Source organism: Herpailurus yagouaroundi, unplaced genomic scaffold (genome assembly GCF_014898765.1).
Source record: "Herpailurus yagouaroundi ecotype Mexico unplaced genomic scaffold, PumYag 215, whole genome shotgun sequence".
NCBI lineage: Eukaryota > Metazoa > Chordata > Mammalia > Carnivora > Felidae > Herpailurus > Herpailurus yagouaroundi.
In genome coordinates this window covers 10,812,404-10,839,381 of record NW_024412446.1, presented here as the reverse complement: position 1 = coordinate 10,839,381, position 26,978 = coordinate 10,812,404, and the positions used below count along the sequence as shown (strand labels likewise).

Here is a 26,978-nt window from a genome sequence, read left to right as displayed (position 1 = left end):
CCAGCGCGGCCAAACTTCTGGATCACCATTCCATTCCCATCCAGATCTGCAGGCCAAGATCTGGGCACACGGGGAACCCAGCAGGACTCAAGGAACGGGACTTACTCCAGTGCCTTAGCTGTGGTATAAAAAGGGAAGCCAGGACCCCAAAAGTGGTCAGTGAGGAAGACGCTGGCTCTAATTACACCTCTGATCAGCAGTATGATTTTGAGCAAGGCCCTGCTTATGCCTAGACTTCAATCCCTCTTACCCATCAAATGAAAGGCCTCTAAGGAGGAACATACAGCCCTATTACAATCTGCAAAGAGTGGGGAAAAATTTTTTAAAAAGAACCCCAAGCATTGGTTCTATTTAATTTTCTGTTTTGCTTCAGAGTTGGTATCCAGGGCTCAGAAGCACGAAACTCTAGATCTTGAACCCGCTGCTTTTACCTGTATAGCCCTGAGCATGCCACTTTACTTCTCTGGGCCTCAGTTTCCTCATCCATTAAATGGAGACGTGTGGTTGTTAAGATTCAATCAGACCGAGCACATAAAGTGCTGAGCACAGAGCAGCTATCATCATCACCATCAACGTAATCCTCCAGAAAGATTAGAGCTGAACCAGCCTCTTAGGAAAGGGGAGATCTGGGTGTTACTGGGATAGTTACTGGGACAGTCCCTACAGTAAAAAGGAGGGAACTGACCGTGCGTTATACAACAGGAAGAACAAGGCGTGACTGTCGGCTAGCATACGTGAGCCACTGAGGCTCTCAGCTGCCTGAGGAAATGGACACTTCACAGCTCCCCGTGGAACAGCACTGCTGCTGCCCAAGCCCAGAGGGGGACCCCACTCCCGCACGGAATGAGTCAAAGGTGAAGAGCAGCTGTCCTGCCAGGGAAGAGGCATCCAGCCATGGAGACCTTCCAAGGAACATTCTCAACCCTGTGGATTTTAAAACCTTGCACACATCTCGGCCAGATGAACACCGCAGCTGGACCAAGCTGCGCTTCAAATATAGAAAACACGAAAATACAGCGGCTCTTCCATGATCACCAGAGCTGGAGGCTTTCCAAGTTACAGAGAGACCCGTGCACATGAGCGTCGCTGGGTTCTCTCAGTGGATAGGATTTGATGACAAAAATTGCCAAACTTGTGGTTAAGCTAGGCCTTTAGGATGGGGCTTTAATGTGTGGTTAAACCTCACTAATTCAGCTTTAATTACAAGAGGGAGGGCACTCGGAGCAACAGAGTTCAGTGGAGGGCACTGGTAAGTGCCTGCAGATGCTCAGGCTAACAAGAGGTGTCTGAGAGAAGGGCTCTGGCACATTCTCTGGGCAGGAGAGGACCCTGTCATTAACTCAGCCACTGCACAGGGATAAATGGTGTCAAGCCCAACCGTGAACATTCAAGGCGTTTGTTCCAGGGCGTTCTGGAGGTCTCAGCCAGGACAGGGCCTCTCTTCCCCGCCAAACATCTCACCTCATGGTCCCTAGCTATCAGAAGTGGGACTCGGGGAATGGACTGAACCAGCCTCAGCATGCCTCAGCTGCCCCGGTGTCAGCACTCACTGCACAGCTCTGTTTCCACTCCCGGGCCCTGCAGGCTCGTGAGGAGGCGCTCAGTACACTGGCTCTCTTCCTGTGGCCAATTTAAAGCAATTCACTGTGCGTGAGTGATTTAAGTCCTGTCGTGCCATAATTGTTCTTGAGTGGATTTGTTGGTTTGTTAAGTTATTATTGCTCCTCTGCCCACTCCCACCCCCACATCATAACTGGGGTCAAGATCGGGCCAATCCTAAGGAAACTGATAACAGAGAACCAGCCAGTCTATTAACTAGGGCCGGGCAGGAGCTTGTAAGGCCTCAGAGCTGCAGTAACACTGGCAATGGGGAGCCATGATCTGGCCTTTTATTTCTCAGTGGGGTTCTGCCATCTGCCACCCTCAACCTCCATGATGGCAGACCAGACCTGTGCTAGCCCTCTAGCTATAGGTAGAATCACTTCCCACCTCAGTACTGGTCCCAAGGAAATAGGACCAGAGTAATGTGGAGAGGCCTATCACTCCACAATAGACGGGGACCAATTCAGGTGGGTCTTTACCCGGGCATGCCTGAGGACTGGTTCCCAGTGGACCAGTTTGCAAAGGAGTGAGCAGGGAGAGAGGGAGACATGGAGGTTTATTGGAAAACCCCCAACAAAACCCCACCAACACGCAGAGAACATCCCACGGAGCCACAGGTGTGAAAGTCTGTTCCAAGCTCTAGAGCCCTGGGTAGGGGGAGGAGGTGAAGATCCTCACCTTGGGGTACAGGACAGCGTTGAATTTCAGCCCCACTGCGTCATCACAGAAAGCCTAAGCAGGAAGAGAGAGACACACAGTTCAGGGGCCGCTTCCACCGAAAACATGTGGGTTCCTCCGCCCACCAAGAGGAAGGGCACAAGAGGGCAGGACCTGCAGGGTCAGAAGGCCTGGAGTTGAGTCCTGGTTCTGCTCCCTAACGTGTGGCCAGGAAACTTGACTAGCCTTCCTGAGGTTTCCCGGGGAAGTGAGGCCACAGAAGGCATTCGGCACAATTCTGCCTGGCATTCCCACTCTCATCGGGTGGGTCCAACCCAACCCAACCCAACTGGCCATCCTCCTCACTCCACTTCGCTGACTCAGTTCTCAAGTTCCCAGTATTCCAGAATAGTGACATGGGCCCCGCCACCAGCTGATTAACAGCTCCTTCCTTGAGGGGGTCCTCTATCTGCACCAATAGCCTGGCTATCCTCCAGCCCATCTCTCCTCTTCTGGGAAGGCTACCTGGCCACCCCACCCCTTCCTCCTCTCAAGTCCTACAGCACTCTCCATAGCCAGTCCTGTCTTCCCATTTCTCTGGTCCCCTGAACTGGCTGTGAACTTGGGGGCAGAGACCATGAGCAGCATCAGCTGTGAGGATGAGATGGGGAGGTTGCAGGGAAGATGAGGGCATCTGCCAACAGCCTTCCCCACGCCATCCATGCAGTCAAGGGCCAAAGAGTGTAGTGGCCTTCCCCTCTCTAAGGGCAGAGCCCTCTCAGGACAAGCCTGCACCCCCACCCCAGCCCTGGGCTAAAAGAGGAAGCCACCTTCTCACAGGGGTTGGTTTTTACCTTTGCAATCTGAGGGACACTGGGCAACTTGCTCAGGCCAGCCAAGGGGATCCGCTCATGCACAGTCTTCACTTTGGACCTGCACATGTGAATGAGGGTGAGAAAAATGTGTTCACAAGAAAGGGAGTCCATTAGGAAAGGGGCTTGAGATGGTGCCTGAGATCACACCAGGCCACAAGGTACACTCGCTCGGTGTCTCCCTACAGTCAGACCTGCTGCATTTCACCCAACCCACGAGTTGGGTGCTACACCCAAATGGTGGGGAAATGGAATCTTGTCATTATCCTGGAGGAGGAGGACACTTAAAGAACCTGCCTGAGATACGGGAAATGCAAATAGTCGCCTTCAAATTCACCATGATTTTGGGGGTTGTTGTGGGGCTTGTGTTCTCCCAAAGAACCGGGCACAGCTTCTGGATACACGTGTGCTCTCACATGTGATAAAGCCTCTTATGAAAAGAAAATCTAAGATTTGAAAATCTGGATTTACTCAAAATATAAATGGGATGAAAGTTGCTTTATAAAGGGATTTACCGTAAGACTCTAAATTTAGCCTGTTCCCTGATTCATTTAGCACATTAAGAAAGTGTTGAATTTTACTGAATGCTTTTCTGCATCTGCTGAGACAGTCATATGGTTTTTAATCTGTTAACCCGGTAGATTATATTTCTGTTGAGCCATCTTTTCCTTCCATGGGTAAAACTCACTTGCTTATGATGCATTGTTTTTTTCATATCCTGCTGACTTTAATTTGCTAATATTTTATTGAGAGTTTCACATCAATAGCAACACTGGTTTTTGGTGTTTTTTTTTGTTTGTTTGTTTGTTTTTTACTTCCCTTCTCAGGTTTTGATATCAAGGGGTTATCCCAGCCTCATAAATTGCTGAGGAGTTTCTGATCCTTTGAAATAGTTTGTATACCATAGGGATTTTCTGTTCCTTAAAGTTTTGCTAAAACTCATCTGTGAAATCTCTGGGCTTGCTGGGTTTTGATAGGAGGATACTTTTGGCTACCAATTCCTTTATTTAACAGTGAATATTTAGGTTTTCTATTCCTGATTGAGTCGATTTTGACAATTTGTGTTTTTCTATATAATTACCCATCCAGTGTGGGGTACTGGGTGACTCAGTTGGTTAAGCATCCAACTTCGGCTCAGGTCATGATCTTGTGGTTCGTGAGCTCAAGCCCCACATCAGGCTCTCTGCTGTCAGTGCAGAACCTGCTTCGGATCCTCAGCCCCTCTCCCTCGCTCTCCCTCTCTCTCTCTCTCTCTCTCTGTGCCCCTCCCCTTGCCCATGCTTTCTCCAAAATAAACACTTAAAAAATAAATTATCCATCCAATGCATTGATATACAGGGGGTTTTGGCATTCTCTTAGAACTTTATCTGTACTGAAAACTGCATCCCTTCCTTCACTGCCGTAACATTGTTTGTATCTTTTCACCCTTAATCAGTCCTTGATGGGGTTAACCGATTTTATTAACCTTTTCAAAGAGACAACTTTGGGGTTTGTTGTCTCTATTCCTTTTTATTGTTGCTTTCTACTTCGCTGAACTTGTTCTTGTCTTTCTTATTTTCTGCCTCCTATTTTCTTGGGGTTTTTTTCCCTACTATTCTTTTTTCTAACTTCCTGATTTGCATGCCTACAGTTAATCTTTCTTCTTTTTTCACAAATGCAGTTAAAACTATACATCTTTCTCTAAGTACCACTTGAACTGCATCCCGCACATTGATAGGTAGTATTTTCATTGTCATTCAGTTCTAAATATTTTGTCAGTTCTGTTGTGATTTCCTCTTTAGCCCATGAGTTATTTAAAGGATTTTCTTCTTTTTTTTTAACTTTCTAAATGTATGATATTTTCCTTCAGTATTTTAATTGTTGATTTCTAACTTAATTTTCTTATATTCACGGAACATAATCTGTATGTTATTTTAAATTCGTTAACTTGATACACAGACATTTTTCAGGTTCTACGTTGGGCTTAAAAACAGTGTTGTTTTTGCTGTTGTGGTTGAATTAGGGAATGTATGTTACAAAACCAGATTTGTTAACTGCATTGTTCAAATCTTCTATATCCTTACAATTGTTGTCTGCTTGGTCCATGGAAGTGTGGAAGATGTTACTGAAATTTCCCACTAGAGCTGAACATTTGATTCCTTATATTCCCATCAGTTTTTGCCTTTCTAAATTCAAGACTATATTGCTAAGTACAACTTCATGACTGTTAGATCTTCTGGGTGGACTGTTCTCTTTATCATCATGGGAGCTGAGCCCTCCATGGGTCCAGGAACGGGCATATTTCTCTGCCCAGGTAATGAACAGATTCAGAAACAAAAAAATTAAGGGTAAGGCAGCTGGAAGTCAAAATAACTCCTTTGTTCCTGATAAAGGCCACCCGGCTTAGTGTAAAGATGAAATGAGTCTCCTAAATGACCCCCAGGATTATCCACCAGGTCACAGGCAGTGCTGGGCAAGAGGCAAGCCTCCTCTGTAGGGGCCTGCCCAGGTGGGCCTTTCAGCACAGAGGGGCAGAGGGAGCACCCTGAGGGCAACTAGCTCTGAGCAGGAGAAAAAGGAAAAACCAGGGCTACATACTTCAAGTTCTTGTTCCCAAACTCATCTATCAGAGAAGGCAGAGAGAGCCAGGGATGTTACACAGAAATGTTCCCTCCACACAGCAGGAAACATCAGGACTAGTTACAAAGGAGTACACTCTCTTTATCCCTACCAATGCTTTTTTTTCTGAAACCCTATTTTGTCTGATTTTAATGTTGCTACATCACTTTTCTTGGTTAGTATTTTTCCAGCATATCTTTTTCCATTTCTTTATTTTAAATCTTTCAATATTGCTTTTCTTTAGGTATGTCTCTTATAAGAAAAATATAGCTTGGGGCACCTGGGTGGCTCAGTTGGTTAAGCGCCCAACTCTTGGTATTGGCTCAGATCATGAACTCACAGTTTGTGAGGGTGACCCCATGTCCAGCTCTGCGATGACAGCACAGAGCCTGCTTCGGACTCTCTCTCTCTCCCTCTCACTTTACCCCTTCCCCATTTGCACATACTCTCTCCCTCTCCCTCAAAAATAAATAAATAAACTTAAAAAAAAAAAAGGGGGGGTGCACTTGGATGGCTCAGCTGGTTGGCAACCAACTATTGATTTTGGCTTAGGTCATGATCTCACCATCGTGAGACTGAGCCCCATGTCAGGCTCCATACCTGGAGCGGAGCCTGCTTAAGATTCTCTCTCTCTCCCTCCCTCTGCCCTCCCCTACTCTCTCTCCCTCTAAAAATAATAATAATAAAAATTTTTTAAAGGAAAATATACCCACTACCCTACAATCCAGTAATCAATTGCATTACTGGGTTTTTACCCAAAAAATACAAAAACGCTAATTCAAAGGGATGCACCCTTATTTTACTGCAGCAGTATTTACAACAGCCAAATTATGGAAGCAGCCCAAGTATCCATCCATAGATGAATGGATAAAGAAGATGTGGCGCGCGCACACACACGCACGCGCGCGCGCACACACACACACACAGAGGAATATTATTCAACTATAAAAAAAAATGGATTCTTGCCATTTGTAGTTAATATGGATGGAGCTGGAGAGTATAATGCTAAGTGAAATAAGTCAGAGGAAGACAAATACCATATGATTTCACTCACATATGGAATTTAAGAAATAAAACAATTGAGCAAAGAGGAAAAGAGAGAGCACGAGAGAGAAACCAAGAAAGAGACTCTTAACTATAGAGAACAAACTGATGATTACCAGAGGGAAGGTGCGTACAGGGATGAGTGAAATAGGTGATGGGGATTAAAAGTACATTTATCATGATGAGTACCGAGTAATGTATAGCATTATTGAATCACTGCATCATACACCTGAAACTAATAGAACACTGTATGTTAACAGTATTGGAATTAAAATTAAAAACTGGGGGCGCCTGGGTGGCGTAGTCGGTTAAGCGTCCGACTTCAGCCAGGTCACGATCTCGCGGTCCGTGAGTTCGAGCCCCGCGTCAGGCTCTGGGCTGATGGCTCAGAGCCTGGAGCCTGTTTCCGATTCTGTGTCTCCCTCTCTCTCTGCCCCTCCCCCGTTCATGCTCTGTCTCTCTCTGTCCCAAAAAAATAAATAAACGTTAAAAAAAAATTTTTTTTAATTAAAAACTGAATTTAAAAAAAGATGGCACAGAGGAAAAAAAGAAATATAGCTGTATTTTTCATCCAATCTGATAGTCTAGTACATTCATATGCTAATTTAGTCTATTTATATTTATTGTGATCACTAGTGTACTTGGAATGATTTCTATTATTTTGTGTTTTCTATTACTCTGTGCTTTCTTTCCTTTTTAAAATTCCTCCTTTCCTGCCTTGAGTTTAATTTAAAATTTTTTAATTCTCTTTTTATCCCTCTGCTAATTTGAGCTATAGATTGTATTTCTATAACTTCCAATACAGACATGTATACATTTTCCCAACAAACTCTGCACTTCCTCACTATCTCTCTCCTGAGGAGGGAAAAGGAAACAGCAACTATTGAACTCTTCCCTCCCCATCGTCTTTCCTACTTTTGTTTATTAATTTAGTTCAAGCCTCTTTTTTCCCCATCGGTAATTAAATGTATCAACACAGTTTACCTATTTCTTGCCACTTTTTAGTTGCATCTTTTCTTTCAGTTTCTCTTTTCTTCTGGCTGAAGGACATCCTTTAGTCATTCTTTCGGGGGAATCTGAAAACAGTTTTATTTTATCTTTGCAGATAGCTTTTCTCGATATAGAACTTTAGATTAAAGGATTCTTTCTTTCTTTCTTTCCTTTCTTTCTTTCCTCCAACGTTTTAAAGATACTGTCCTAGAGTCCCATAGCTGATAGGAAGTCTGCTCACAACCTGGTTGTCACTACTTCATAGATGAGTGTCTTTATCCTTAGGCAGCTTAATTTTTTTTTTCTTTCTCTCTGATGTTCCAATGTTCCACTTCAATGTGTCCAGTAGTACTGTTTTGTTTTAAAATCATACTCAGCACCACAGTGTGTGCTTTCTTCAATTCTGAAATATTCTCAGCCATTATTTCTTTGGATATCTCTTCTCCACTGGCTTCTCTATTCCTTCCTCTGAAACTCTAAGACAAATGCTGGGACCTATCAGTCTATTATCCACATAGCTTCCTTCTTTTTTATATATTCTATCCTAGAGCTGTGCTGCGCTCTGGACGAATTCTTCAAGACTATCTTCCAATTCATGGATTCACTCTTTGATTCTGAATACATTATATTAGACCAGATTTTATCCCATGTGTTGAGTTTTTTGTTTTGGGGGTTTACTTTTTGTTTGTTTCTCAGGGTTCATTTTGAGAGAGAGATGGGGAGGGAACATGAGAGCGAGCAGGGGAGGGGCAGAGAGAGGGAGAGAGAGAATCCCAAGCTGTTAGCACAGAACCTGACACAGGGCTCAATCTCACAAACTGCGAGATCATGACCGGAGCCAAAATCAAGAGTCAGGTGCTGGGGCGCCTGGGTGGCTCAGTCGGTTGAGCGTCCGACTTCAGCTCAGGTCATGATCTCACGGTCTGTGAGTTCGAGCCCTGCGTCAGACTCTGTGCTGACAGCTCAGAGCCTGGAGCCTGCTTCGGATTCTGTGTCCCCCTCTCTCTCTGCCCCTCCCCCACTCATGCTCTGTCTCTCTCTGTCTCCGAAATAAATAAACATTAAAAAAAAAAAAAAAAAGAGTCAGTTGCTTAACCAACTTAGCCACCCAGGCTCTCCTGTATTAAGTTTTTTTTTATTTCAACTATTTTTTTTCCAATAATTCCAATTGTTTTCTTTTTGTACCCATGTGTATCCACTCATGGACTGTATCATAATTTATTATCCTGTTTATAGATGCTATTCATTCTTTACCTTTTCCAGATATAAGTCATTTTGAAAGTGTACCATTACTTGCATTTCATCAGCAGTAAATCCAGCTTTCATTTGTTGATGTGTTCAGCTGTCTTTCTTAATGTCAATTTCTCTGGGTGTTTTGGAACTTTCCACCCGTTTTCCTCTATCCTCAGTGCAAGTCACCCTGGTTCAGCTCCATCAGGTTGTTGGTTTGCACAGTACTGGAGGCAGCATTCACATTCTGCAACCAGGTGGCCTGTATAGTCACATGATAATCACCTGACTCATCACAGCACCCTCTTGATTCATCTTCCTGCTTCTAGCCTTGCCTTCCCTCCAAGACATTCCCTTAATCTAGCCAGTGACCACTCTACAATGCACATCATATCATGATACTCTCCTTTCAGGAGCTCTCCTTTGGCTCACAGAATAAAATCTAAGTTCCTAGACATAGTCCATACATGATTTAGCTTTTTCTTACCTCTCTAGCATGAGCCCTCAACCTTACACACCCTCACACACATATATACATTCAGACACACACTCCACATTCAAGCTCTTATAAACTTTTTTCAGTTCTGCCATACCATCTATCTTTGGATCTAAAACAATCCAGGTCCATAAGAAGATGAGTGAGAATAAAAACAAGAATAAGAATACCTAACATGTAGTGAATGTTTTCTCTAGCCAGGTAATAAGAGATGAGCTTATTCCTTACATTAGCCCTACCCCTGGAGAATGTCTGGCACATATTAAGCCTTGATTAAACAAGGCTTTATTTTTTTATGAATAGGCAATAGCCCTTTTTGTCACACTGACTGCTTTTTTGCCTCAAATTCTACTTTTTCATATTAATATTGCAACTCTACCCTTTTGTATTTGTTATAACTTTTTCTCAACACTTTTCTTTTTAAATATACTGAATTACTTTCTTTAATAAAATAAAGATACATAGATTGATCCATTAGTGGGGGGGGGCAGTGGAGGCATGACTCACACTGAGAATCTTTGCTGTTTAATAGTGAAATTTAACTCATTTATATTTATTATATATTACATGTATTCAGACTTCTATTATATTTATTCATATTCCTTTATGTTCTATCTTTTGCTAGATGTTAATGTTTTATCTTCCTTTATTTTGGAATGTTTTCATTCTAATAGTGATTTTATATCCATGGAATATTACATTTTCATCAAAATATGTCCAGCTATTAGTTTCCTTTCATTGACTTCATCTGATATTGGGTGAGCCATTTTAATCTGCAGTTTTAAATCTTCAATTAGCTTAAGAACATCAATTATCCACAAACTTAATTCCTGCTCACTATTCCCCACATTTATTATAATTTGCTCATCATTTTAGAGCTTCTGTGTTTTCCTCTGAATTATGTGAAAGCTTGCTCTATTAGTAACTGGGTTTTCCACAAAGTAGATTCTTCTCTTTACTGCTTCTAATATCATTTAAAATTCTTTTTAATTTTTGTTAAGTTTATTTATCTTGAGAGAGAGAAAGAGAGACAGAGCAAGCAGGGTAGGGAGGAGAGAAAGAGAGAAAGAGAGAGAGAATCCCAAGCAGGCAGGCTCTGCACTGTCAGCACAGAGCCCAATGCGGGGCTTGAACTTATGAACCATGAGATCATGACCTGAGCTGAAGTCAGATGCTCAACCAGCTGAGCCACCCAGGTGCCCCTCATTTAAAATTCTTTTTGGCAGGGGTGCCTGGGTGGCTCAGTCGGTTAAGCGTCCAACTTCGGCTCAGGTCATGATTTCACGGTTTGTGAGTTCAAGCCCCACGTCAGGCTCTGTGCTGACAGCTCAGAGCCTGGAGCCTGCTTTGGATTCTGTGTCTCCTTCTCTCTCTGCCCCTCCCTCACTTATGCTCTATCTCTCTCTATCAAAAATAAACAAATGTAGAAAATAAATTAAAAAAATTTTTGGCCATTTTTAGTTTTCTTATGTTCTTTCTTTAATTTACCAACAACTTTTTCATCTCATTCTGTCACCTTACTTTATCTTTTGTATTTTTTTCATATGGCTTATTTTTTCTGGAAGTTTGCTGAAAATACAAAGTTAATAGATATCTAAATCTGGTTGGCTTTCTGTAGTAAATAATCCTTTCTAAAATTTAGTTAGTCCCTACCTTCTAAATGCTAGAGTATGCCTTTTTAGATGCAGAATCTTTCCTTTCACCAACCTGTGAGGCGTTTTTTTCCTCCCCTACTTCTTTACATCCAAACTTAAAAAAGAAGAAATTGACTCAGACCTGTTATTCATTTCCATTTGTGGATAGATTCTTCTTGGCTACCTTCATAGCACATACAGAAGCTGTCAGAATACACTTCTCAGATTTTAGGCTGGAGAGCTAGTTGTTTTAAGACATCAATTAAATAACCCAGAATCCTACAAAGAATGAGGAAGAAGCTGGGACAGGAGTCACTGCCAGCAGGGGAATGTCACCTCTGCATAATTTCTTCTTTGTGTCTGGTAAAGCTTCTAAAGCTGTAGGGACAATTTTCTTATGTCTGGTTTTCAATTTGGCCTGGCCATCACTCCAAGTGAGATTAATGATTGTCCAACTTCCTAGCTGGTGTATGGCTTCTCCCTGCCACCCCAGGGTTTTCTATTTGGGAAAGCCACATTTGAGATTGCTGATGGGCTCCCCAGGGGATTGATTTCAAACGCTGCTGACCTACAACAACAAAAGTGGTTCCATGTGGAAAGACCCCGGACTGTTCCAAGGCTCCTGCTCACTTCTAAAGAGTATAGGACTCGGGATGCCTGGGTAGCTCAGGTGGTTAAGCGCCTGACTCTTGATTTCACCTCAGGTCATGATCACAGTTTGTGGGATTGAGCCCTGAGTCAGGCCCTGCACTGACAGCACAGAGCCTACTTGGGATTCTCTCTCTCTCTCCCTCTGCCCTCCCTCTGCTCATACTCTCTCTCTTGCTCTCAAAATCAATAAATAAACATTTAAAGAGTACAGGACTCCCCCAGAATTCCTAATTTCATATATCCCAATGCTACACTGCTCTGTAAGGAAGGTGAGCTGGGGCTCAACTCTCAATACCATCCACATTATAGTCCTAACTGCCCCATAGATTATTTTAAAAATAGTCAATGTAAAAAAAAATATTCAATGTGTGTGGTGTGTTCCTGACATCTTTCTCATGTTTTCAGTTCTGAAGCAACATTTCAAATAAGATACAGTATTGGAGTACTGGAAAAAGGGTGTTAGATCCTTGTGTTCAATTGTCATCTTACTCAGAAATCCTATCCAGTTTAGGTCTGATTTCTATTTTTTTTTTTTATTAAACTTTTTTTTAACATTTATTTATTATTGACAGACAGAGCATGAGCAGGGGAGGGGCAGAGAGAGGAGGAGACACATAATCCGAAGCAGGCTCCAGGCTCCAGGCTCCAAGCTATCAGCACAGAGCCTGACGGCTCAAACTCACAAACCACGAGATCACAACCTGAGCTGAAGTCGGACACTTAAGCAACTGAGCCAGGCAGCCACCCCAAGGTCTGATTTTTATTAAGAAAGAAAATAATTTTCTTTATAGAGAGTCACCTAGTTCAAAATCCTATTTGGAGTTGGGGGATCCACATAGTACTCCCTCAAAAAATTTGCTCTAGCAATTTAGTTAACTTCTCCCTGCCTTGCAAATATGATTTCTAGCCAAGTGAACCTCCGTAAAGAAAACTGCTTGCTTCCTTAATAAAAAACCAAGACTGGATGGGTGCTGACAACTCCCTTGTACCACCCCCACACACCCCCCTCTCCCACAGCACGACTGTGTGCCCCTGCTCCCTCCCATATTTATCTCAAAATTTGGGCAGAAAAAAAAAAAATGTTACTGCTTCTTTCAAATGCCATCAAGGACTTCCAATTAGATTCAACGAATATGGACTGGGAGCTTGACAGGTTCACAGCACTCTGCTAAGCACGAACACTTGGCCTTCTAGGCTTCTCCACCAGCCCACCAGGGGCAGAGATAAACAAGATATAGACTCTCTGTGCTCCCACAGCATCCTGTGCATAATACCTGTGACACATAGTAAAATCCTCTGCTTTTTTCTACGAGACCATAAGCCTTCAGAAAACAGACCACAACTCAGCCATCATTGCATCCCGGCACCTATCACACTCCCCGGTACAGAGGGGGTTTTACAAAACATGTTAGTTGAACAAAACAGAAACCAGTCCCAGATCCTGCCCCTGAGGAGAGAGGTACCATGGCTTAGCTGTAAATCAGTGCTCCCGCTGTGACCACTTTCCATCTCAGGGAACCCTGCACACACACACAGATGCTTTGGGATCTATCTTCCCGACTGGATGCACGCCGCAAGCGGTGCTCTGGCAAACCCTCTCCCAGGCGATTTGGAGTTGTATCTCAGCAGAAAGAGCCATCTCTATTTTCCCTTCCAAAATTCTTCAGAGCCACGGTCCCAGCCAGACAGAAAGGCAGGCGGGGGTATGGTCTAGGTGACCTTGAGACTAGGATACCACTCTGACTCCCACAGTTGGCCGGCTGGCATAAACACCTGGTCTCCTTGCTTAGCAACTCAACAGAGCCCCAGGATTCCAGCCAGTCTGTTCCCCACCCCCCCCCCCCCCCCCCCCACACACACACCCAGACCAGACTGGTCAGACTGGTATTTCTGAGTCCCTGCCACTAGAGGCGTGGCCTCCAAAGGTGCAGCAGCCCCACCTGAGAATGATCCGAAGGTACTCAATGCCCTCTGCCTCCTCATACTTGACGGACAGGAGCAAGTTCCCCAAGCTGCTGCCAGTACAGTAAAAGTTTAGGTGATCCTAGAAAGAGAAATCAGGTATTAACAGAGTAGGAGACCTTCCAGACACGGCCCCTCCCAAATCACCTTTTTCGCCCACAGCAATGAGGAAGAAAGGCAAGGATGTTGTGGCTGCTGTTGATGAGGAGGAGGAGGAGGGGGAGGAGGAGGAGGAGGAGAAAGAGAAAGATCACAGGAGGGGATTCCAACTGCGCAGTCATCGGGATGTGCCAGGCACTAGACTAAGTACTTAACACCCACTGACTCCTTAAATCCTGACCACAACCTTATGGGAAGATGACATCATCATGCCCATTTCATAGATATGTAAACTGGTGTCCAGAGAGGCTAAGAAACTGCCCAGGGTCACACAACTAGTAAGGGACAGATCCAGTGTTCAAGCCCACCTTGAACGCTGGAGCTCAAGTTCCCCTCCACAGGACCCCACATCCACTTTCTTGCTCCCAGGAGGAAGCTCCTGCTGATTCCGACTATTTGTGGGAATAAAACCAGGAGGAACTCTGGCTCCTCCGCCCATGGGAAGCTGGGAGCTGCTCTGGACAGTGGGCCTCTCTCAGGCTCAGGGAGCCCACCCTAGATCTGCCATATCAGGGTGGGGCCCTGGAATCTGCATTTGAACAAGTTAGGATGGGGGTTCTGATGCAGCTCCCTCCTCCCTGTGAAACTCTGCAACACTGCCTTAGACTGGAAACTTCCGGAATCTGCCCTTGGGACTTCCGAGCCAATCAAGTCTGAAGAGCAGAATATATTTAAAGAAATGTAACTTTGTCACTTTTAAACAATCAGAGGCTCACAGCACATCACCCTGGGGACCTGCTGGAGTGAGGACAGGAGAGATTTGTACTATGTACACGGAAACAAAGACTTCCAAGGTGTGAGAACATATTTTCTCCTTCACCCCCAAACGCTCCCCATCCGGTCACCTCCGTGAACATTTGGTGGGGGTGGTGCCCCCAAGGACCCATCACACTGAGCCTTCCTGACTTCTGCACACCCCCTGTACCCTCGCCCAGGAGCAGAGCCAGTCGGACCTCCCCAGCCAGGACAGCAGGACAGTGGCAGGCCCTAGGAAGGGGGCAGGCCCAGGAAGGAGAAGAGACAGGGAGAAAGGGGCGCTGGACGAGGCTGGTCTAGGTGCATTTCCCTGCCTGCACCAGCAGCTATTTCTCCCAGGGGCCCTCATCCTCACCTTCCCTAGGAAGTGCCTGCGGTAGGCCCTGGCTTCGCCCTTGCACTCGAGCTTATAGCCAAATGTGCTGGGGCTGAGACTGTCCTCTTCCTCCTCCTCACAGATGCTGCTGCCAAGGGAGGTCGGTGTCCCCACGTTCTCCGGGTCTTCGATCCAATAGCCCCCAAACTGGGGCAGGACAATCAGGGGGTACGGGCCTCCCTTCTCCACAACCTGGAAGCAGAGAGAAAGTCTTGCACTGTGGCCCGCCCTGGCTCTACAGGGGGAGCAAAGGAGTGGGGTGCCAGTGGTGGCACCCCCCCCACCTCTGAACTGTTCCACGGTGGAGACTCCAGTATTTGAGGCCTGTGTTTACAGTAACACAAACCCCAAATTTAAGCCCAACAACCTCTCAGCTTTGCCGACCCTGGAGCACCGAAGTTGCAAGGCTGTGATCAGCACCCCAGTCTCAACGTGGCAAAACGCAGGTCACAAAGGTGAAGTTCCAGGCCTGAGGTTCTCTCCCACGTGGGACGGAGCAGGGGCCATCAGCCACCCCCCCCACCCCCCCACCAGTCCCATCCCAGAGCTGAGACCCAGTGCAGGCTGCAGTGTGGCCAGGGGGCTCCTACCTCATCAATGCTGGGATATGGGATATAGTCATCCTGCAAGACAAACCAGACAAGGTGACCGTTAGCCCCAGCAGTGCCCGTGAAGTGTGATAGCTGTTTCCATTCCCCTCTCCCGGGTCAGGGGTGGGGGTTGCCTGGCAGGCTGCACGAGAGCTTTAAGAGCATCAAAGGGAACACCAGATGCAGAACAGCAGAGAGGGAGCTCTGGCAATCCGGCTTCCCTTGAGTGCTTCCCCAAAGTGACAGACCCTGAACGCAAACCTGGCTAACCGAAGGTGCACTGCACAAAGGCTCTAAACTTCGCGCCTTTCACCCCTTAGGAATGAGGGCAAAAACAGGAGGATGGCTCCTGATTTCACCCAGCCCCGCCTTCGGGCAAGGGAGCTGACTTCCAAGTGACGAGCTTCCCTGGGCCTTGGGAAAGGAAACTGCAGCGGAGGAGCAGAGCCTGGAGCCCAGAGCCTGATACCCCTAAATGCCGTGTGCGGCTCTTTTGCAGGAGCAGGTACAGAAGATCAAGGCTGAGCCACAAGCCGTAGGTCTCGCTGGAGGCCTCCATCCCCACCCCCTAAAGCTGCCCTATAGGCATCAAGCTAAGGCCCCCTTAGTATCCACCTCGCCCAGTCAACACAGGCGCAGCCACTTAAGTAGCTCCTGGTGGAAGTCAGGTGGACGATGGCAGACCCCAGCACGCCGGCTGTCCCCTCGTCGGGCCCACAGGGCTGCCGCCTCATCCACACAGCCCACCTTGTTCTTCTGGGGTCCCGGCTTCTGCTCTTCAAGCTTGATCCCCTATGGCAACACGGAAAAGAGGATTCATGAAAAAGCAAAGGTCACATAAAAGGGGCCAAATGGAGGGTTCGCTTGAGATTCGCAAGCCCCTGCCTTGATGGGGTTGGTAATAATAGCTACAGCTGATTGTGCCCGGTCCTTACACATCACACACCTTGTCACACTCAGTCCCCACAGCAGCTCCAAGTAAGGCAGTAGGGCAGGCAACTAAGAGCACAGGCTCGAGCTAGATCACCAGGGTTCAAATCCCAACACTGCCACTTAGGACCTTGGGCAAGTCACAAAACCTCTGTGGCACAGTGCTCCCTTCTGTAGAACCCAAACGGTAATAGCAGCTACCAGTGTGGTAAAGGTTAAATGTTGATGATGTTGGTTAAGCCCGTGAAAGAGTGACTGGTTTGGCTACAGATAATTATTACCATCATTCCCAGGGAGCAATATCATGCCGGCACTGAAATCTCTCTGCCAGGCTCTCAGAACCAGTAGGTACGGGGCAAGGATGGGAACCCACGTCCGAATGGTGTCAAAGCCAGCACTCTGGACCTGGTGCCCCCACAGCTGCCCTCCCTCCTTGGGGGGCAGACCCACAGGTGACAGGCAGGGGGCCTGGCGCTCATTCATTTCTGGGAAGCAGTGCCTTGTCCTGTGGTCCTGTGGTCCAGATCTGACTTCACTGGGTTTTTTCAAGACAGGAGCACATAGTTAAATTAGACTGTTTGAATAAATTGAGTAAGGGAATGAGAAGGTGGGATAACTAGGACAAACAGGTCCCCTCTGGAGAGAAGACCATCCTAATCATAACATAATGCATGGGGATTTTAAGCTTCCTCAGCGCCCTCCCACGGTTGTCTCCTTTGAAGCCCTCAGCATCTTTATACCAAAGGGAAATTGAGGCACAGAGAGGCGGCTGCTTCTGCTGTTGCACAGCTACTGAGTGGCAGGGCCTGGATTTGAAGCCAGGCTGTCTGTCTAAGCGCACAGTCATATCCCATAGGCCTTGGAGCCCAGGGCTCCCGCTCACTGGCTGGATTTAGACTTCGGCTTCTCCGGACTTCTCTGGGCTGAGTCACCCTGCAGCATTGCTCAGGAGGGTGTGGGAGGACCCCTCCCACCGGACAGGTGCTCCTCTCCCCACACAGGGAGAAAACCACCTGGGTGGCCCTGCAGACCCTGTCCAGGGAGGCAAACTGGGCAGATGGGGAGGGGGGTGATGTCAGAAGTTTGTTTTGTTTGTCCTGCATTAGTCACCCCTACCTGGGAACAGCCCCTGGGCAGGAAAGCAAACCTCCTCCCCACTCCTCCCCTCCCCGATGACACAGAGCCATCACCCAGCTCTGGGCCCTCTCCTCTCCTTTCCATGGATCTGCCTTTGCAATCAGTATTATCATTAACCCCCCCTTTTTCCTCACCATGAAGAAATCAAAGATCAGGCAGGTAGAGTGACTTGACCAAGGACACTCAGCTACACAGTGCCAGGGTTAAAACTTGAACCCAGGACAAAATGGACCTCAGTCTCGGTTGCTTCATAGGGATCGTGCCCTTCTTCCAATTCCTCCACTGTCGGGGGATGGCGGGGGATGGAGGGGAGGTCAGGAGTCCCAGATCTGAGTTCCAGCTCTCCATGACTCGCAGAGTGCCCTGGGCACTGACTGCTCTGAAAGTCAGTCTCCACAACCACAGCGTGAGAAGAGGTGGCCCACGCCCAAGGACAGGATCTGGCCACACCACGCCACCTGCTTCGCTCCCACTATTTCCCCATATATGAGTGTTGTACATACAGAAGAGCTGGAAAGTGTGGGCCCCTTGGAGGCCGGGGCCCAGTGGGCAGGGACCTAAACCCCAGGCAGTTGGATTTCAGCCCCTGGCCGTCTCAACGGAGATGGAACAGGCAAGCCCTCGGGTGTCTGCTGCCACAAACGTACAGAGCATAAAAACCAAACCCCTGCCCTCAGGAGGGTCCCAATCTAGTTGAGAAGTCAAGCCCCGCAGCCTGGACACAGAGAAGGCAGACCAGCAGGAGGCCAGTTAAGTAGGGCTGAATTATGTACTGGGAGAGCCCTTTGCAGGGGAGGCGGGGGTCTCCAGCTGGGGGTGAGGGATGGATGGGTGGATTGTGGGACCAAACGAAGAGAAGGCAGGGGGAGCTGCAAATCCCCTGCCAGCCTCCCAGAGTGCCAGGATCTCATGGGCTCCGGTGAAAATCCCAGCTTTACGCTAGGCAGCAGAGCACGTAGCTGCACACGGTCTCCCACCCCTCGCTGCCATGGCACACGCCACCCCTGTTTCCACAAGCCGACTGTAAGTCCCTAAATGTATGTAAAATTGGTCTGCAGTCCCCACACTGCTGGAGGATCTTAGTAACTTCTGGGTGATAATGACACAACCACTACAATACTTCTCCCTCAAACGGTCCCTCCCCTTCCCCATCATTAGGGAGACCTGGCTTTCCTGTGAGCACCTCAGTGTCTCCACCTGCATCGCAGGACCGCAGTGGCACCCTAACTGCCTCTCCTCCAGAGCTTCCACACCATTACCACGGAATCTTCTTTCCCTGAACCTGCAGCATCTACTCAGGGTAGAAAGCATCATAACATAATGGCTAAGCCTTCTGACTCTGAAGCTACTTACTACCCACAACCCTTGAGTGCTTTAAGTAAGATCTCTGTGCCTCAGTTTTCCCACCTGTGAAAAGAAGATAAGGATAATAATACAGCTGCTTCTTGCGGACTTTTCAGGAAGACATGAGCTAAGACCTGTTACTGTCTGAGCCGAGAAAAGTGCTTAAAACACATGTGCTACCGGGGCGCTTGGGTGGCTCAGTTGGTTAAGCATCTGACTGCGGCTCAGGTCATGATCTCATGGCTCGTTTGTGAGTTCTAAGCCCCACATCGGACGCTTTGCTGTCAGCACAGAGCCCTCTTTGGATTCTCTGTTGCCCTCTCTGCCCCTCCCCCACTAGTGCTGGCTCTCAAAAATAAACTTTTTTTTATTTTAGGGGCCCCAGAGTGACTCAGTCGGTTAAGCGACCTACTTAGGCTCAGGTCATGATCTTGTGGTTCGTGGGTTCGAGCCCCACATCGGGCTCTGTGCTGATCGCTCAGAGCCTGGATCCTGTTTCTGATTCTGTGTCTCCCTCTCTCTCTGCCCCTTCCCTGTTCATGCTCTGTTCATGCTCTGTCTCTCTGTCTCTCAAAATAAACATTAAAAAAAATTATTTTTTAATTTTTAAATACATGTGCTATTGTCAGCGTCTTCTTCCCACCCATATCAGTTAAGCCTTCTGGACGTCCCCCCAAATCCCCCAGGGCACCAGTTCTTACCTGTGAGCCCTGGCCCCTTGGTGAGGAATAATTATAAAGTGCCCCCCCAAATCCATTTTGAACACTGATTTTTATGCAATGCTTATCAAGTATTTACATACATTATTTCATTTCATCCCAACAACCGTGTGAGTGGGTATTTCTGTTATTATTTATAAGGGCTGTGGTATGATTTATAACAACAAATATTCTGGTCTTCACCCATTCCTGGTACAGAACTCCTACAGCCTGTTGAATCTCGTAAAGTGACGAGAGCAATGGGAGCATTCAGAAGCATCTTTTGTTACAATATTTGGTCTTTTGTCCTTGGTTCCTGAAACAGCTCCAGAGCCATAAAGGTGAAAGCAAGAAGGTTATTTATAAGTTTGTTAATAAGGTTGACTTTTGGGACACCCCTAAGGATGGAGCTGGTTGCCAGGGGAACCAACCACCACTAGAGGCTCCAAACCTTCAGTCCCACCTCCCCAACCTCGCGGGAGGGGAGAGGGGCTGGAGGCTGAATCAATCTCCAGTGGCCAATGGTTTAATCGATCATGCCTAAGTAATAAAGCCTCTATAAAAAACCCAAATGATGGGTTCGGGGAGCTTCCGGGTTGGTGAGTACATGGCCGCGCTGGGAGACTGATACATCCAGAGGACACAGAAGCTCTTCCCGGCCTTCCCGCATACCTTGCCCTCCACAACTCTTCCATCGGGCTGTTCCTGATTTATATCCCTTTATAATCAATTGATAATCTAGTAAGTAAACTGTTCTGAGTTCTCTGAGCCACTCTAGCAAATGAATAGAACCTGAGCAGGGAATCATGGGACCTTCAAATTCATAGCCTGTTGGTCAGAAGCATAGGTGACAACAGACTCGTGGCCGGCATCTGAAGCAGGCAGGGGGCAGGCTTGCGGGGCAGAGCCCATACCCTGTGGGATCTGACGCTCTCTCTGGGAGACAGTGTCAGAATGGAGCTGAACTGCAGGACACCAAGCTGGTGTCACAGAATTGTTCGGTGGGGGGAAAACAACCACACATTTGGTGTCAGAGGGAGGTGATAACAGTGCTGTGAACAGATAGAAAACAGGAGCCGGAAGGCTCAGAAAAAGGAAGGAACTTGTGCTAGCAAGTGTTAGGTGCAGGGTTTGACCTCGGGTGGGTCTCTCACCCGTAGCTCTGCCTCCCAGACTCAAGATGCGCCCCTAGGAAAGGGCTTTCTTTTTCCGACTTTCTTCCCAACCCATCCCAGGAACAACGGACCCTTTCAAGCCCTCTCCGCATCTGTGAGGTTGTGTATTGCATCTGTTCTACCGGAGGAGATTTTTCTGGTTTTTCCCTTCAGGCAGGAGCTTCCCAGAATCCTCCTGCTGCTCAGCATGAAAATGGCCTTAGGTAGTTCAGGCTATGAGTTCTCTCTTCTCTTCCCTTCCCTCCAAGGCTCCCAAGTTCTGCCTGGTGTCGTATCCCCCAAGGTCACTACAGCACGCCCGCCACCCATGGCTCAGCTACCCCACTTTGGCGAGGCTCACCTGCATTTTCTCCAGCATCTCAAAGAACTCCGCAGACTGAAAGACACAAAGAAGATACATCAGTCAGGACGTCTGCTGAGAAAGCCTCCTTACCGACTGTCTGCAAACTTAGCCCAGGGCTTCCCGGGGGATGAGAGTCATTTGGATCAAGAGAGAAGGTAATTTGATTTTGCCTTTGCAGGGCTGGAGGGCCAGAATGCCCCATACAACAAAAGAAAAAACGAAACATGCGCAGGCTGGCGAATGGCCCTGGGGAGAGCAGCCGCTCAGTCTCTGTCAAGAGAGAGGAGTCTATAGGGCCCCTGGGAAAAGCCAAGTTCCCTAAAGCACCTGTCAGCCCCAGGATGAAGCCTCCAGAAGGAGTCATGTTTGGAATATTTTCAACCCAACAGTGAGGCCAAGGAGTCCAACACAAGTAGCTTTCCAACTTTAGTAGCAACACAGCCCTCCAGGGACCCTGGCCAGGGCAGCCATGGGGGCTTGAGCTCCAAATGTGCCTGCCTCTGTCCCCTGCCCCCAGAGCACCTCTTTGGGACCCTGGAGCTTGTGAGCAAAGCCTGAAAACGACCGAACGCAGCCTCCAGGGACCTGGAGAGATTTTTTTTTAAATCTCGAACTATGTAAATCCAAATCTTTAACCCACTTTGGTGCCAGCCTTTGTAAATTCCAGGTAAAGGCAAAAAGGAGAAACAGGAAGTGGAAAAGGGGGGCGGAGGGGGGGAGTGGTGAGTGGCTAAAACCTCTGCCCTAACAAAATGCATGCAGAGAGCTCTCAGCAGCTTCCCCTCCATAGAAACAGCTACAGTGTCTGGTCACAACATCACTGCCCACATCGGGGCACTGGCAAGCCGTGAGTTAATGAGCACCCAGAACATAGTCCTCAGATGAACGGGAAAGAAGAGAAGAGAAGAGAAGACGAAAAGAAAAGAAAAGAAAAGAAAAGAAAAGAAAAGAAAAGCAGTGATAATGAAAAACGAGGATATCTTGTCACTCCTTTACGCAGAGGTAGGGCATCCCTCCCTTCCTCCACAGGCACCAATGGGCCAGAATCACCAGGAGCCTCCCAGCCCTCAGAATTCCCAGAGAGAACCACCGCGGGAAGAACGCTTGAGGAGTCACCTGGCTTCAAATGACCTGTCCCAGACCAAAGCTGGCCTGTCAGAGGCAAGAGTCTCTGACCCACCAGCAGTTTGGGCTTAAGGGTCTGGAAACCCCACCTGGGAATATACAGAGTGGATGACAAGTTTCAGCGCATCAGCACCCCTGACCAGAAGAAGCTGTCAAACACACAACTCCCAAACCTATCCTCCCCACTGATTCTGTGCATCCTTCTTAGCTCCAACCTCCAGGAGACCAAGATTCCTGGACAGAAAGAATTTATATAAATCAACAAGGGGAGAAAGATGAGCAGGAAGAGGACGAAAGGGCAGAAACCATCAACATTTGCACGCACAGACTTCTGACCCAGCAATTCCTCTTCTAAGAATCTGGGCTGTGAACACGCTTCCATGGGAACACGAGGATGAATGTTCACCGCACCACTGTTTGGGTTACAATGAGCTACGTTCAAATACCACAAATAGGTGTCGATATGTTAAATAACTTGGATGAAATGGACCGTTCTAAGCAATACACAAACTACTGAAACTGACTCAAAGAAACGGCAAATCTAAATATATATATATATATATTTATTTATATATATACATATTTATTTATGAAATATTATAAATTTTTTAATAAATTTTTATTATGAAATAAATATATATTTATTTATGAAATAATATGAAATATATATTTCATAAATAAAGAAATTGAATTAGTAATCAAAAAGCTACACAAAGAAAAGCCCAGGTCCAGATGGCTTCAGCTATAAATCCTGCCATTAGAGAAGAAGTAATACTAATTCCTCAGAAACTCTTAAAATAGGAGAGGGAACACTTCCCAACTTATTCTAGAAGACTAGTATTACCCCGACACCAAAACCAAAGTCATCACAAGAAAACTACAGACCAATATAGTTCGTGGATATAGACACAAAAATTCTCAAAAATATTAGCAAACTGAATCCGGCACCTTCTAAAAAGAATTATACATCATGACTGGGTGGGACTTATTAGAGTCATGCAAAGTTGGTTTAACATCCAAAAATCAATGAATATAAAAACCAGAGGAATAAAGACAAAAACCGTATTATCAACTCAAAGAATAAAGAAAGCATTTGACAAAATTCAAAACCCTTTCTTGAGTAAAATTAAACACACACACACACACACACACACACCCCAAACTAGATAGAAGGGAAATTCCTCAACATGATAAAGGGCGTTTACCAAAAAAAAAAAAAAAAAAAAAAAAAATCACAGGTAATAATATTCTTAATAATGGGAAACTAGATACTTTGTCCATAAAAGAAGGTATAAGACCAGAATATCCACTGTCATCATTTCTGTTTATCATTGTGTTAGATGTTCTAGCCCGAACAGTTGAGCAAAAGAAAAAAAAAAAAAAAAAACACAAAAAAACTATATAAAAGGCATCCAAACTGGAAAGGAAGAACTGAAACTCTCTCTATTCACATAATCTTATATAGAGAAATAAGGAATTCACTAAGCAAAACTTACTAAAAATAATACAATAAATGAGTTCAGGACTCAAGACACAAGATGAACCTACAAAAAAAAATTGTTTTGCTATATACTATTGATGGACAATGAAAATAAAATTAAGAATTCCAATTTTAATAGCATCAAAGAGAATAAAATACTTACATGTAGATTTAACAAAATAAATGAAAAACTTATACTCTGAAAAGCACAAGACATTGATGACAGAAATTAAAGAAGTTATAAACAAATGGAGATAAATCGCATGATCACAACTAGAAGGGTTGGTATGATTAGGAGATCTACACCCTCCAAACTGATCTACAGATGCACCATAATCTCTATCAAAATCCTAGCTGAATCCTTTGTAGAAATTAAAAAGTAATCCTAAAATTGACACTGAAATTCAAGGGGCCCAGAACGGCCAAAAGAACAAAGTTGGAGGACTCATACTTCCCAATTTCAAACTTACTGCAAAGCAAAACAATCAAGACAGTGTGGTAGTGACACAGGATAGGCCTATAGGTCCATGGAATGAAAGTTACAGTTCAGAAACAAATCCATAGATCTATGGCAATCGGTCTTCAACAAGGGTGCCAAGACTATTCAACGGGGTCTTTTCAACAAATCATGTTGGGAAAACTAGATAGCCATGTGCAAAAGAATGAGGTTGGACCCTTAGATCACACCATCTACTGAAATGAACTGAAAATGAATCAACAACCTAGATATAAGAGCTAAAATTATAAAACTCTTAGAAGAAGGAACATATGGGTTGGCTCAGTCAGTTGAGTGTCTAACTTTGGCTCATATCATGATCTCACAGTGCATGAGTTCAAGCCCCGCGTCTGGCTCTGTGCTAACAGCTCAGAGCCTGGAGCCTGCTTCAGATTCTGTGTCTCCCTCTCTCTCTCTCTCTGCCCCTCCCCCACTCATGTTCTCTGTCTCTCTCTGTCTCAAAAGTAAACATTTAAAAAAATGTTTAAATAAAATAAATAAAACTCTTAGAATAAAACATAGGAGTAAGTCTTTGTGACACTGCATATGGAATGGATTCTTAGATATGACACCCAAAGCATAAGCAGCAAAAACAAAAAACAATAATTTGGATTTAATTTCACCGAAATTAAAAACTTTTGTACTTCAACAGACACTCTCAAGTGAAAAGACAACCTCACAAAATAGGAGAAATATTTGCAAATCATATATCTGCCCCTCCCCTCCACTCGCAGTCTCCAAAATAAAAGAAAATTTTAATAAAAGATTCAAGATGCACTGCTAAGTGAGACAAATGGAATTTAGGTGATCCCATTTTTTTTCAATTAGATATAAAAAACCTATTTGTGTGTGTGTATCCCCTATATGATATACACATAAAGATACCAATATACAGGTATAAAATACAGAGATATGCATAGGTATGTAGGTATCGATACAGATAGATAGGTCTGACGTGCATACACACATCACTCATCCAGACAAAAAATACTAACTTGAAGGATAAATGTCAAAATAAGTTATAGGTTAAGGATATTTTTTTTCCTTTTTTCTTTTCAGTATTTTTTAAATTATCTGTAACAACTATAAATTATTTTTGGAGTAACTTGTTACCCAGCAATAGTTTTTAAGGCTTCGACACACAGCAGAAGCTCTGGCATTCCTTTCTTTGCTCCCCTCAGCCCCTGCCCCAGGCCCTTCTCTCGTCTTCATTACCGGGTATCCAGGGACACAAGTACACTGCCTTTGGTGTCCACAGAAAGCCCCTGGATTCGGGCCAATTCATTCCCAGCTCTGACAGTGGCTCTGTGGATTACAGACTGAGGCTCTCCCAAATGACCCTCCTATCCAGTTTACTCTCTGTTATCCATGAGAAGTGGCAATCAAAAGATCTTTTGTGGGGGAAAAATACGTATTTGTGTGTTCTTAGACAATGCCCTTGTATTGTCTGATCTGTTAACCCCAAATGATTAAGCACCTGCAAGGCACGGACTAGATACTGCAAGTGCCAGGCGAGGACTCCAGGGTATTTCATCTCAATTATTAGACAAAGCTGCTCAGCATTGTTACAGATGACCAGTGTCACAGCAGTTCAGAGGAGGCATGAGGCACTTCTGGCTGGAAGGTCAAGTGTATGAGTTCTCTACTCCTGTGTGACAAATGACTCCAAAACTTAGTGACTCTAAATTTCTTTGGCTCTGGAATGCAGCAGTGGTTTCATTGTACGGTTCCAGCTCAGAGTTCCTCAGGTGGCTACAGTCAGGACATGAATGGGGGCTGCATCACCTGAAGACCTGGTTGGGGCTGAGGGATCTGCTCACAAAGCTGCTGCCAGGAGGCCCCATCCTCCATCACACACACCTCTCCAGAGGCTGCTTGAATGTCCTCAAAATACTGCAGCTGACTCCCCCCAGAGTGAGCGATCTGAGAGGCAAAGCTACAGCACCTCTTACGACCTCGTCTGTGAAACTGCACACCATCCCTTCCCCCTTGTCCTATTCATTGGATGCGAGTGCCCACAACCACGCAACCAGCTCACACTCAGGGCGGGGGTGGGGGGTGGGGGGAATTAGCTTCCAGCTCTTGAGGAGGGAAGTATCCAAAAATGTGTGGACACATTTTAACACCACCCCATCAAGGAAGGCTTCTGGCGAGAAGCGGGATCCCACTAGACCTTAAAAGATAAACAGAAATCACTTTGAAATCACTTTGCTAGGGAGGGGGAAGAGGCCATTACAGGCAGTGGTTACTGTGTGGACAGAGGTGGATAGATGAAGAAGCATGATGTGTGCTCAATGAACAGTGAGTGGATCAACAAGGCAGACAGGCCTTTCAAGGCTCACATGAGGGCGAAGTGAGAACGTGGACAGGAAGTACCAGACGGGGCCTGGTCCAAGGCGAGCACACAGTTCCTGCTGGTAGTTGCTATTTACTACTTAGAAAGCTTGCTCTGGGGGGCGCCTGGTGGCTCAGTCGGTTAAGCCTTGTTTAAGTATCCAACTTCGGCCCAGGTCATGATCTCATGGTTTGTAGGTTCAAGCCCCACATCGGGCTCTGTGCTGACAGCTCAGAGCCTGGAGCCTGCTTCGGATTCTGTGTCTCCCTCTCTCTCTCTACCCTCCCCCGCTCACAGG

General features: G+C 46.1%; 1 protein-coding gene across 5 annotated transcripts in view; it reads right to left on the bottom strand.

Annotated features, from left to right (window-relative positions):
* RAP1GAP2 (RAP1 GTPase activating protein 2) overlaps positions 1-26,978 on the bottom strand; it is a 188,516-nt gene that overhangs the window by 42,275 nt on the left and 119,263 nt on the right. For all 5 annotated transcript variants that reach the window (XR_005784727.1, XM_040455543.1, XM_040455544.1 and 2 more), the window contains 7 exons: positions 21,242-21,277; positions 16,365-16,409; positions 15,618-15,650; positions 15,007-15,219; positions 13,715-13,818; positions 3,114-3,192; positions 2,281-2,334 (listed from right to left, as the gene is read on the bottom strand). Coding sequence is in view for 4 of the 5 variants with exons in the window: in XM_040455543.1 (XP_040311477.1) it covers positions 2,281-2,334; positions 3,114-3,192; positions 13,715-13,818; positions 15,007-15,219; positions 15,618-15,650; positions 16,365-16,409; positions 21,242-21,277 (564 nt within the window). In the remaining variant the exon portion in view is untranslated. The remainder of the gene's footprint in view (positions 1-2,280; positions 2,335-3,113; positions 3,193-13,714; positions 13,819-15,006; positions 15,220-15,617; positions 15,651-16,364; positions 16,410-21,241; positions 21,278-26,978) is intronic.